We start from the raw sequence: 13,751 nt of genomic DNA on the forward strand, positions 1-13,751 counted from the left end.
CACTACTTAAAGGGCCTTGTCTCCTATTTGAGAATATTGTAGTTGATCAGCCAATTCTCGCAGCGAGCGTGTTCTTCAACACGTACTCAGACCGGGCCGCGGAGGCGTTCATCCCCGAAACCTCCAGGTATACACTTTTTTTTTTCCTTGCGTAGTGTCTGTGGAATTTTAAAATTCCACAGCCACTAATCTTTACTAGGTGCCAGTGAAGGGCTCTTGATCCAAGAGGTTGGAGCTACCCTCCTCTTCATTGGATCATGTCTGATTGCATCACAGTCTCAAGGGTCTGAGCGTTCCCTGTTTACTGGAGCTTCTCTGGTCCTGGGTGTGTGCTACTTGAAACAAACGTAGTGTTGTATAGTAACTGTAGTGTTGCGGTCTCACGATAACAGACGGAGGAACGAGCTTCTACAACTTGCACAGTAGCCCACATATGCATTTAGCACCTCAAATAATAATAATCACATACATGTCAGGGAGGGAGAATGGGTGGGTGATAGTGTTTGTGAGGGTGAGCTGCCGGAGGAGGATGGGGGGAGGGGGGATGCATGGATGTTGACGCTCTTCTCTGACCCAGCCTGCTCGCCCACGTAGCTAATGTGGTATTTGTGGAGTTTGAATTCCTGGTGACCTCGAGGCATGTAACCCCGTCTGACTCCAGTATGTTAGGGATTCTGGCAGAGAAACCTGTATTTTCCACTAAAACTGCTAGTTTGTGCTCATTGATACAAAAGGCGTAGTGCGAGAGTAATGAAGAAAAAACGGATGCAGAACAAACTTTTATTATGACAGTTTCGCGCCTCGTAGTGGTTTATAAAGCTTTACACAGCGAAAAGCTCTCAAAATAAAAGTTCACCTGCACATGCCATCACCTCATCCATAATATGAGGGTCGCCCAAGAGCATAGGGATTCACCAAATCTTAGGAAATAGGCCTTCAAAAGGCCAAAGAGTACATTTGGCTGTTTATTATTTACATGCCTGACAATTTTTTTGCTCCAAATAAATTTAGAATATTATTCGCTTACAAGTTTTTGTATTAATACAACACATGCGAACCCACGTTTAGAAAATTAAATAGAACATGGATATTGTATATTTTGGTCTGTCACTGAGACAGTCTTCAGTGTGCTGAAGAGGACCTCGCTGATCAACATGTTCAATAACCAGGGCAGTTATTTTCGCACGAATTACCCTTCATTCATTTCTTTGTATCTTGAAATTTCATGGAACTTTTATTAAATAGGTTTATGTACGATTTGTTCTTCGATAAATACTGACTGTGAACGTTATTTTTAATTTGATAATTGTGTATACTGTATATGCTAGAGCCTATACCTGCAAATAACCCGAGTCTGGCTACATCATCAAAACTGCAGAGCCAAACTTTATTTATAGAATACGTTTCTTTATAAATAATGCTTCATCAAACTTGTAAATAGTGTATAATAATTTTCTTTGTATACTTTCATTTTATAATACTGTACTTTTCAATAATTCTTGCCCTCCAGATACTAAAACATTTGTCAGTCTGTTTACAAATTATTCCGTAAATGTTTATCTGTATTATCATGGTAGTTTTTTTCCCCGCTTCATTGTTTCTAGAAGATACCGTGAGCCCACTGTTATGAAACAAACGAATGACTAGGTGTATTAGATCTTGTTATTCCGGTATAAGTTAACCTTACCTGGTTACCTGGAGGTTATTCCGGGGATCAATGCCCCCGCGGCCCGGTCCATGACCAGGCCTCCCGGTGGATCAGGGCCTGATCAACCAGGCTGTTACTGCTGGCCGCACGCGGTCCAACGTACGAGCCACAGCCCGGCTGATCCGGCACTGACTTTAGGTATCTGTCCAGCTCTCTTGAAGGCAGCCAGAGGTTTATTGGTAATTCCCCTAATGCTTGATGGGAGGCTGTTGAACAGTCTTGGGCCCCGGACATGTCATAATCAACCACGCTACATGATAACCAACTCTCCTCCTCCTTCCTTCCTTATTATTATTATTATTATTATTATTATTATTATTATTATTATTATTATTATTATTATTATTATTATTAATCACGAGGAAGTGCTAATTCCCTTATGATATAAATACATTATCTCTTAGGCATGGATGTGTGATATCATGGTGATTGTTTAATGTGTTTATAGATGGGGTTGTTAATAAAGTGAATGGTAGTGTGTTATGGAGAATTATGATCGTAAAATATAATGAAATCTGATGTAAAGTGGGAATAATATCCTAAGATACTATGTAAGGGATCATTTATCATTCAAATGATCAGTATATGTACAGTAGCTCAGATACTCCAGCAACCGGTTTCTCAATCTTGGAAGCGCCGGTAAGCTACCGGTTGTTTAATCACTGATACCCAGCATCAGTACAATAGTTGCTGCATGTAATCACCAAAATACACACATCACGAGACCCTTTCCTATTCTTTAGTGAAGCAAATGCCACAGGCAAAACGGGAATTGCAGTGTGTTGCTACTCGGTTCTATGTGATAAATACATTGTGAAAACACAAGCTAGCTATGTTTTCCATATCGTATTTCACTACAGGAGTGGCTTGTATGAGAGGCAAAAATACATCAGCCTGTGCTGGGACACTTAATTAGCCAGATTGCGGGAGGGACAGCACAAACAACGCTATGTGATGTACATAACGGCACTCACTGGGTGGGGCTTTAATACAGATCTGTCTCTCTGTCTGTCTGTGTCTCTGTCTCTCTCTCTCTCTGTGTCTGTGTGTGTCTGTCTCTCTCTGTCTCTCTTCTGAAACTGTTGGGGTTGCTGGACCAGGTGACCTCCGGGTGCGACTGATTTAGTTTGCTGCTACACTGACCTAGATTGTTGTGCTGTTGATTGCGTGAACCTCACCATGCTTTTGATGTAACTAAAATATCCTGAACACCGGTGATGTTAGTGTACATCCTGCATATATACGTGCGTAGCACATAATGTATACATGAACATGTACGTACACATACACATATTTAGCCGTGGGCGTCGCCAAAATCTTAAGTCCTCATGCAGTCTAGTTGTTAGAATATGAATGCGTTTGTTTACAAATGTGACTATTGTGACAACTGTGTAAGTCTACGAGCTAACAGCAACAGCTTGGTTGACCAGTCACCAAAGTCTGACATCAGGCGGGCTGCGAGGGTAGAGTAACCCTGGAAACCGCCCACAAGTGTTCCACAGACAGCCATAACTGATGAGTTGTCACTTCGCGGCCTTTAATAGAGCGGGAATCTCCCCTTTATGTATATATAAGCAGGGTTGGTATATTTGGATGATGTCGCGCGTGTGTATATGTGGAGAATATTTTAATGTGGCAGCGGCTGGTGTTGAGTGTGTTGAAGGGTGCCACTGCCACTCCCACTCTAATTATGGAGTGGCGGCACAGTTGTTAGAATAGTGGTATGTTTGTGAGACCATGTGCGTGGGTGGTATGTTTGTGAGACCATGTGCGTGGGTGGTATGTTTGTGAGACCATGTGTGTGGGTGGTATGTTTGTGAGACCATGTGCGTGGGTGGTATATTTGTGAGACCGTGTGCGTGGGTGGTATGTTTGTGAGACCGTGTGCGTGGGTGGTATGTTTGTGAGACCGTGTGCGTGGGTGGTATGTTTGTGAGACCGTGTGCGTGGGTGGTATGTTTGTGAGACCGTGTGTGTGGGTGGTATGTTTGTGAGACCGTGTGTGTGGGTGGTATGTTTGTGAGACCATGTGTGTGGGTGGTATGTTTGTGAGACCATGTGTGTGGGTGGTATGTTTGTGAGACCATGTGCGTGGGTGGTATGTTTGTGAGACCATGTGCGTGGGTGGTATGTTTGTGAGACCATGTGCGTGGGTGGTATGTTTGTGAGACCATGTGCGTGGGTGGTATGTTTGTGAGACCATGTGTGTGGTGGTATGTTTGTGAGACCATGTGTGTGGGTGGTATGTTTGTGAGACCATGTGCGTGGGTGGTATATTTGTGAGACCATGTGCGTGGGTGGTATGTTTGTGAGACCATGTGCGTGGGTGGTATGTTTGTGAGACCGTGTGCGTGGGTGGTATGTTTGTGAGACTGTGTGGGTGGTATGTTTGTGAGACCGTGTGTGTGGGTGGTATGTTTTAGACCATGTGTGTGGGTGGTATGTTTGTGAGACCGTGTGTGTGGGTGGTATGTTTGTGAGACCGTGTGTGTGGGTGGTATGTTTGTGAGACCGTGTGTGTGGGTGGTATGTTTGTGAGACCGTGTGTGTGGGTGGTATGTTTGTGAGACCGTGTGTGTGGGTGGTATGTTTGTGAGACCGTGTGCGTGGGTGGTATGTTTGTGAGACCATGTGTGTGAGTGAGAGATACCGTCCGAGTACAGCAATCTTGTGTGGGCACTTGTATTATGAAGAATTACACTTGTGCAGCATCTGGGTATCTTTATTTGTAGACGTTTCGCCATCCGGTGGCTTTATCAATACGAATTCAAGGACATAATGGGAAGACTAGAACATGTTGCACATATGTTTAAAGTAATTCTTTATCTTATCGGTATTGTATATTCGTGTACAATTTGTCAGACACAGCGACATCATGGAATCTTGATTCAGAGAACATCTCCACAACCTTTTTCATTTTAACTACTACTTGCCCAGCCTTTGGGTTGCTTCACGTCCCTCACACGAAGCCAGTATATAAGCGCCAGTCTTCATGCCTGTTCTTCATATTCAAGACTATGGTACTCTTCAACTCCAAGGCTGAGGGACCGATTACTTCGGCTTTTGTATACATTTCTACAGTCTTCTCATTATGTATTTGAATTTATATTGATAAAGCCATTGGATGGCGAAATGTCTACAAATAAAGATACTCACATGTTGGACATGTTTAATTCTTCATCTTGTCGGGATTGTTTACCATTCTCATGTATGTATGTGAGAGCTGGTGTGTGGGCGTGCGACCTATTGAGTTATTGACTTGTAGTGTCCCCGTGATATTTAATCAGTGTCACTATGGCCTATACTGACCGTAGATGAGTTTGTGAAACCACCTACATCAGTATGGTTTAAACATCTCCCGATGTTCTAGTGTTTACAGAATGTTCGTTCATTCTGATTTTGCTCCCTCCCTCTGTTCTTTACCTTAGTGATGTTTTTATTGTAGCGTTAATTTGTGTATGTATACCTTGGGTAATATTAAGAAAAATTCAGATATAATGTGCTAGCCAGAGATTTCGGTTGGTCAGTTGACTAGAGTGAAACTTCTGGTGGCTGCCTGTCTTGTGGTATAATCTCTTTCGTGGCTTTCTTGCGAACTCTGACCATCTTGGGCTATTCAGTTGTATCCGAAGGGAGGTGCTAATAGATCGTGCCGGGGAATGGGAGACTTGTCAGGCTTGATCCAAGGAAGGGGAGGGCAGCTCCAATTCCTTGGACCAAGAGCTCTTGGTCTAGAATGTGGTGGTAGCTGCCTATTATAATTACATGTTGACAACTCCGGAGGTCACTGCCCCCGCTGCCCGGTCCCAGACCAGGCCTGGCTGATATGATTTATTGGTCTGTGCTGGTTACACACAGTCGAGCAGGGATTACTGAGGTAATAGGTGCAGGTAGGTCAGACTAAGGCTTGCGAGGAGTCACGTGCACGATCTTAGTATTGTGCTTATGCGGTAGGTAAGGTGGGGTATGTTCTCTTGACAACAGTTCCTTATTTACTCTCGTAAATCTGTAAGATGGCAGGTGAATCTTGTAATAAACTTCTTAAAATCCAGCAAATACGTTACTTCCCGGTGTACTTTTAATATTTCTTATTCCTCAAATACTTCTATCCAGTTTTAGGTGGTTTGATCTGAGACCGGGTCGCGGGGGCGATGATTCACGGAGCCATTAACAGTTTTGAAGTCAGTATCGAGTTTTGAAGCCCATAGTGTCAATAAGTTTCTTGGCATCATAGTCACTAGTGTGTTCAATGTCACGTCTAGCTAGTGAGTGCAGTCTGCCATTTATTCTCCTCGCATTATTATTGTCAAATTGTGTAGCCACCATCACGCATCGTATCCTTCATGGATCTGAAGGGTTCATGTGCCTTGGAAGTGGAGCGCTCCTCCACTTGGATCTAACCGGATTACCGCCCCGTCCCTACGCGTTGAATGACCCATACGCTTTTAGCGATTCTTCATAAATACTATAATTCAGAGGTATAATGAGACTTATTGTTTATAGCTTTATCAGGAGCTGCGGTGACATTTCCGGTTCAATGCATCAGCAATGTCAAGTGCAATTACACTACTACTGTTATCGTTCAGTGAATTGTGCCACACTAGATTATTATTATTATTATTATTATTATTATTATTATTATTATTATTATTATAATCAAGGGGGAAGTGCTATGCCACACTAGAGAGGTTCATTAAGTGGCAAGCTGCGTAGTAGAGGGGTTTACTCAGTGACTGGTGCCACTCATTTAGAGCCTCAACATCACCTGCGACCTTGAAATTGGACTGACTGTCACATAGTAGTAAATTATTTTAACCAGTGAATGTGAGCAGCGACACTACTAGGCTGAGTTAGTTAATGTGTAGCAGTGTTTGTGAAACAGCGACATTGCTGGGCTGAGTGAAATAAGATGCTAGCTGGAGTATATACCTGAAGGGTCGCAGCATTGTTGACTGTCAGGCTCCCTCAGCATTTCCCCTCCCTGTCCTGCCGTGACCTCGCCTCCCTCTCCTATCTATCCTCTCTTCTTCCTCTTCATTTCCCACTCATCGTCACGAAAGGGCAAACTCTTCGATGCTGTCCTCTCTCGCATCTGCTGTATGTCAGGCACCAGCTGGTGACTTGGCACTAGCTGGCTTACGTGGTGCCAGCTTTTGAACCTGCCACGGTGTGTTGTGCGCGTCAAATTGTGCTTTCGCACTTGTGTCTAGCGGAACTTGAATCCCGTGTCATTTCAAGCAGTAACACAGCCTGTCAAGAGCACCAATAGCCTAACTGACCGGGTCGCCAGCAATGAGGCGGCCGATGACGACCATTAACGGAAACTCTGTTTTCTCTGATCATATCCCATGGGTGGTCTCAGATCACTTTTTTTGAAAGAAAGCTTGAGAATTTCCTCTGGCGTTCACTTCCATGTTTCTTCCCCTAAATTCCTAATGATTTACAGTGTTGTTGTGCCCTCCTTGGTCCTCCCCCCCCAGTCTCCCATGTCTGGAATGTTGCTTTCACCTTTGGTGTTTCTGCCTCCACACTCTGGGGAAGCGTTGTTGTTGTCGTTGTCGCTGCTTTAACCTAATGTTTAAGTTTTCTAATCAACGTCTCTGGGCGCTCTTCACCCCTCCTTTCTCTTCTCTGATCGTTTTCTCTTCTTTCTCTTCCGCCTTGCCGTCCTCCTACCCTTCATACACTCACGCGCATGCACGCACGCACGCAACTCCGTAGTCAGATAGAGGTCTTAAAGGTAGTAGTTCATAGCGTGTAGTTATACAGTGTGTACGTATTTACGTACGTAAGTAAATACTCGCCTAATTGTGATTGCAGGGGTCGATTCATAGCTCCTGGCCCCGCCTCTTCACTGGTCGGCACTGAGTGTGTAGGTCGCTACTGTGTGTGTTAGCTATCTCTTAACACTACCTCCATCTCGGCATAATTTTTCTTATTGTACTACTACCTCTTTTACCATTGTGGTTCTGCCTATATTACCATTGTACTGCTGCCTCTTACTGTTGTGGTTGTGCCTGTATTACCATTGTACTGCTGCCTCCAATCAGTGCTTGTACCTACAACAACGCTCCTTCGATCATCGGCAGGTGGAGACGTTTAGTATCTTTAATTAAGTTGGTACGTACTGTTCACCTAACAGTTTAAGCAAATATCTGGGTATTAGCCGACTGTTGTAGGTCGTATCCTGGGAAAGAGAACCGGTTGGTACTCTTGTGTGATTCTGGTTTATTAGCCCTCCGGATTAATCTAATAAAATTCTCCCCTCCTTACTTTTAGCTACTGTTTCTGGTGCTGCTAGTCCCCTTCCCCGTCCTGCCAATGTTTATTTTCTTCAAAATTGACACTTTCTATCGACCCAGTTCGTTTTTATAAGCCTTCCGCATTGGCATTCAGATTCTAGCCCTATGATTTTTTCTTCCCAAAATGTGTGTCAAGGTATTAGGATGAGGCAGTAAAGGTGGCTCTCGTGCTTGTGCAATAAATGTAGGTAGATTACGGAGGAATAAACGTTATCAAAGTCTGTTAAATGTTACATTCTTTGACAGGATTTTTATGTAGATAGTGTGCAGTCTTGGTGTTCCCATCCCGGAGTGTTATAAATGTGTTGTATTTTAAGGTAGTTAATGACGAAAGAGAAGAACTGTGTAACGTCACCCTTCCCTGTATGATATTGAAATATTTCACTTAGGGCTTGCTGGTCTTTGTTTCCTTAACCAGTAAGATGGCAGTATATTTTACCAACTCGCCCTTACAGTATTTACTTGCCTTGACTGTTCTGTGGAGATGGTAAAGGTGTAGACTGGAACAAGCGAATAAGAGGTAAACACACATAGAAGAATGAAGCTTGTGACGCCGTTTCGGCCCGACTTGGACCATTATGTAGTTAATGTGCGGGTCATTTGTAAAAGGTAAACGCGATTCGTGGTCTTTAATAGTTGCTGTCCTCTCAGTTAGGTGTGATGAGAATGTTACGGATGTTGAATTAAGTCATCTATGCACAGCTAGCTATATTGTCAATGTTCACTGTAAAGCTAATCAAGCTTTACAGTGAAGCTTTTACCATAAAAACTTTACACAGGAATGTTATCAGAACAAAAACTTTCTCGTTTTTTTCCTATCCTGTGAGCAGGCATCTGGCCCTTGTATCCGAGGTGGGTATTGTGATGGTCGCCCTTCTGCATCTTGGTTTGACTGGAATCACACATTCAGAAGAATGTGTGATTCCAGTGTGTGATTAGAAGGATTTCCGTTTATTTTTTTTAAGGGGGCTGGGTGTTAGCTGGCTGACTGACTAGGTATCTTGTCGGTCGATGCCTGACATTGAGTTTTGGGGATGGGGGGAGGGAGTGACTCCGCCTCCATAACATGCAAATTATATAAAAAAGAAAATGAGATAATCAGGAGTGGTGGAGCACCAGGAAATAAGAGGCTTCACAAACGACTATCAGCACGAAATTAGATACATGTACAGTAATAAATACCGTCTCGAGCCTGCTGAAGTTATACGACAGCGACGTAAAATGGGAAGGGTGAGTTAATGTCATATTCTATATTATGAAGGCATTTGACACGACTGTTGAAGACGCATCCGTGAAATAGAGAAGTTAGCATGAATAATGGTTGAAGGCAATGCAGTGAATATTAAAAAAAAAAAAAAAAATTCGCCCTCCTTATTTTAGGACACTGCTGAATCTTTGTTTAATGGGGTGGAGAAATACCTAACCAGGAGATGCTTATCCACGGGTATAGAGCACCAGGGAGTTAGAAATTGCTTAATCATAAGTTCTTATTTAGCCTTTGCGTACGTAATATACGCATTTTTATACAATGTGCACCTGAAAGTACATTACATACGCACTATAACCACAGTGCAGTAGTTTTCTTAGTGCTTTCGTGATTTCTCATGTTATCAAGAAACAACAATGCTGTACATTACAGAACAATACTTTATGTAAATTTACCCTAGGATATCCCAATTAAGTCGAACAGTATGATTTATTTCCATTGGGGATCTCAGCATTGGTAAACCAGTTGTTTAATCATGGGTATACAAGTTACAACACTGGTAAGCCAGCGGTTGCGGAATCACATTAAGCGGGTTATCTGCCAGACCCACTTCAGATAGTATGTTCCTGACGAACGAAAGCTTCCCCCACCCTCAGCGTGGTGGGGAAGATAGTGTAAGACTGTTTACCTGTTACGTCATGAGTGGCCTTGATGTCGCGTGGCCAGCTTGTCTCACTACTGACACCAATTTGACACCTGTTACATCGCATCTTGTGGTGGTGGTATTCCTCTGCTGGTTCTCAGTGAGTTGGCAGAGGGCGCTTTGAAGGAAAGGCGTTGTATACTACTGACCTCTGCATTTTTCCCCTCACCGCCACAACTCCCTCACCCTACCTCTCCCTCCCTCTCCGGGTTAATCAGAGGGGGATATTTTTTGCAATTGTTGTTATTGCATGAGGTGTTGTTCTATCTTGCTCGTTTTCCCTTTGTGTATTGATGTGCATCTTTGACTAAGATTGTGTTATTGTAATTAAAGAACATTATATACAGTGTTTCTACCTAATATTATGTAGCAACATTCTCCATTAATAACTAAAATGGAGATGGTTCGCTTTATAATATTACCTGACACTACAAATACCATGGTATAGAAATAATATCCAACACCATTGTAAATATTGTAATTATTTTGCGTTTTGGTTAGGCTTTTATGATGTGTGATTTCCATGAAGTGGTATACTGCTAGTTAGTGTCGGTTACCCATTCATTGACCTGCCGACCTCCCGCTGGTCTCATTGTCATACCTGACCTCGGATCACCAGTGACTACTGGGGGCAGCTGCCTTACCCACTCGCTACTGAGCAGAACCCTCTCTTGTTCTCCCTTACCTGGAGGTTATTCCGGGGATCAACGCCCCCGCGGCCCGGTCCATGACCAGGCCTCCCGATGGATCAGGGCCTGATCAACTAGACTGTTACTGCTGGCCGCACGCAGTCCAACGTACGAGCCACAGCCCGGCTGATCCGGCACTGACTAGGTATCTGTCCAGCTCTCTCTTGAAGGCAGCCAGGGGTTTATTGGCAATTCCCCTAATGCTTGATGGGAGGCTGTTGAACAGTTTTGGGCCCCGGACACTTATGGTGTTTTCCCTTAGTGTACCAATGGCGCCCCTACTTTTTTCCCTAGCATGGGAACGTCTCTCAGGTGCTAGCAATCTCTTAAGTTATTTTGATCTCTTGCATGGAAACATTGGTGCTACTTATTGTACGGATAAATTACCTTGATCAGAGCTGTCAGAGACATACTGATTATTTCATGTCCTATAAAGATTGTCTAACTAGACTATGGGGATTTATACATTCCCGGTGAATCATTGTAACTGACAATATTTGTGTATATATATAATTCCGCCTTTTGAATAATGGGCCCTGTTTAACTCCCATAAGAATATGAAAAACTTTGAGTTATTACTTTAATTAAATTAACGATTTTACTTAGGAGTTTTGGTCATCCTTAAAGAAAGTTGAAGGTTGTTCTGCCACTTTAAACCCTTGTAGTGAACAGTTTTTTCCCCCTGGACTAATGTCAGCCAGCTATCCGAGTACACTCAAGGTATCAAATGAACCGGATTGCCTCTTTGTACACAACACTTCCTACTATCTTCTCCCCACCTTCCTTTCATCTCTCACCCTTTCTCTCTCCCATCTCTCTCCCGCCTTCCTTCTCCCTCTCACTGTTTTCCTCTCTCCCTTCCCACACTCTCTGGCCTTCTCAACACTTTCCTTCCTCTCCATCCTTCTGCGTGCTTTCTCTCCTAGCTCTCCACCCCCCTCTTTCCCCCGCTCTTTTGAAATCCTCTTGCCATAACTTACTATCACAGTCCCCCCCCCCCAAAAAAAAAAAAAAAAATACCCTGCTGCAGTGTTTTCCTTGTGTTTCAATTCTGAGCAAGACGACCTGGGATGAGAGGCAATCAGATTCGACCTAAGGAAAGGGTGGATAGCCCCAGTTTGGATGTGCACGTGTTCTCCTGTATTTACGTCTGTAATTCACCAAGTTGGGAGGGCGCCCCACCTAACGATTTAATTGATTAAGGTTGGGAAGAGACTACCCAATTGAATTTGTGAGGTTACTTTGCACATCCCCAAGACAGGATTTAGGTTTTGCTCACCACAGTGTTTGCGGAACTTTCCTTACCCTGCCTGTTTAACTGTTTGTCACATTACTGATATCTAGCATCGGCCTTTACCATACATACTCTTGAAACTGTCAAGTTTGTCTCCAGCTTCTACAGTTGTGTATTACTGTTAAAAATGAGGACTCGAAACGCCAGTATTTTATAGAGTTATTTAACATCACATTGTATATGCACGATATACTTTGTATTAAGGTAAGTGATAACTCATTCTGCGGAAGTGTTGTTTTAGCCATGTCTCTGGAACCAAGTGCAAAGGAGTTACATAACATCAAACTACGACAAATACCCTAACACCCTCTAACACCAACATATGTGATCGGTTTCGAGGATTTGTGTAGTATCGCAAACCGACCTGAGACCAAGCTTCTTTGCCTGTTCAACCAGGTTAGTGATGCTAGCTGCCCGGTGGCCACCGCCTATAGCCGTAACAGCTTGGTTGATCTGCCATTTGGCGGAGGTAGCAAATGATAACATGCCACCACCAACACATCCGCTGACTACCAACATTTACCGTTAATATCCTGTTACCTCTAGCACAAATTAATATCAAATATATGATTTTAAAGTAATGTGGTGATCATTACAGGTGTTGCTGTCTCTGGCATCACACTTGGTAATATTGATGTACCTGTTTAACAGCAGTGGGTAACGTTGTTTGGTAATCATTACAGGTGTTCCTGGTGCTGTTGCTGTTGCTGTCTCTGGCATCACACGTGGTAGTGTTGAGGTACCGGCGTCGTGAGGCCGCCAACTTACCACCTCCCAGACATACAGACGACGACGAGGCTGCAGTCGATCGTATTGCGTGAGTTGACTCATCGACCCACACTTACATAAACATGTCATTTTTCTATAACGTGTGTTAATCTATAGTTGCAGTATACGACTGTATATCCCATACTCCAGAACGATCATGGGCATATTAACTTAGTCAAGGGCGTGGAAACCGTAAACTTGTCAAACGATGCTTTTGCAATGTATTGGTTCTAAGACCTGTTCTCCATGTTCACCTTTTATCCAGAAAACGTACTTCCTAGTTGGGCAGTTTTGTTTGTCGCCTTCTGTTAGAATTGAGGTAATTTAAGCTAGCATCACCTAACGTAGACAGAAAATTAAAAATTGATTGAGGTAATTTAACCTCAGCTAACGTACATGGAAAATTACGCTTAAAGCTATACATTAAAAAAATCAACGTTGTACAACAATAGTAGGACAGGTTATGGTGTGGTAGTTTCCCCAACAACAGACAAAATCTATTTAACAAGCTCAGATATATGCCAGAAATTGATTGCAGAATTAAGTAAACAGTAGTTATGAAGACACTACAGGGAAACAATGAAGAACTCAGAAACACTGGATACATAACACAGGAGGACTCTCATGGAATGTTAAGAACTTCTAAAAGACTGAGGTAGTGTCACATGACCTATTTAGGGAACAGAAAAAAAGGCAAGTGCTGCAATGGCCAGAAAATTGATAGGGTGGATAATGAGAACTTCCAAAAACAAGAGAAACAATGCTATTGATGAAATTATTTAAATCGCTTGTGCTCTTTTGTCTAGAATATTGTTCGGTGTTGACGACTCCTTCAAAACACACACACACACACACACACACACACACACACACACACATACATACACACACACACACACACACACACACACACACACACATATATATATATATATATATATATATATATATATATATATATATATATATATATATATATATATATATATATATATATATATATATATAAATAAGAGAGAGAGATATCGGAGATGGAAAAGAAACACACAGGTTACTGACCGTATCAGGTCAATAAAACTA

The 13,751-nt window shown here is 42.8% G+C and overlaps 1 protein-coding gene across 2 annotated transcripts in view; it reads left to right on the forward strand.

Moving 5' to 3' along the window:
• lili (LMBR1-like protein) overlaps positions 1–13,751 on the forward strand; it is a 90,934-nt gene that overhangs the window by 12,015 nt on the left and 65,168 nt on the right. For both annotated transcript variants that reach the window (XM_070082576.1, XM_070082577.1), the window contains exon 2: positions 12,587–12,720. In XM_070082576.1, coding sequence (XP_069938677.1) covers positions 12,587–12,720 — 134 coding nt within the window. The remainder of the gene's footprint in view (positions 1–12,586; positions 12,721–13,751) is intronic.

The sequence above is a fragment of the Cherax quadricarinatus genome, chromosome 7, assembly GCF_038502225.1.
Source record: "Cherax quadricarinatus isolate ZL_2023a chromosome 7, ASM3850222v1, whole genome shotgun sequence".
NCBI lineage: Eukaryota > Metazoa > Arthropoda > Malacostraca > Decapoda > Parastacidae > Cherax > Cherax quadricarinatus.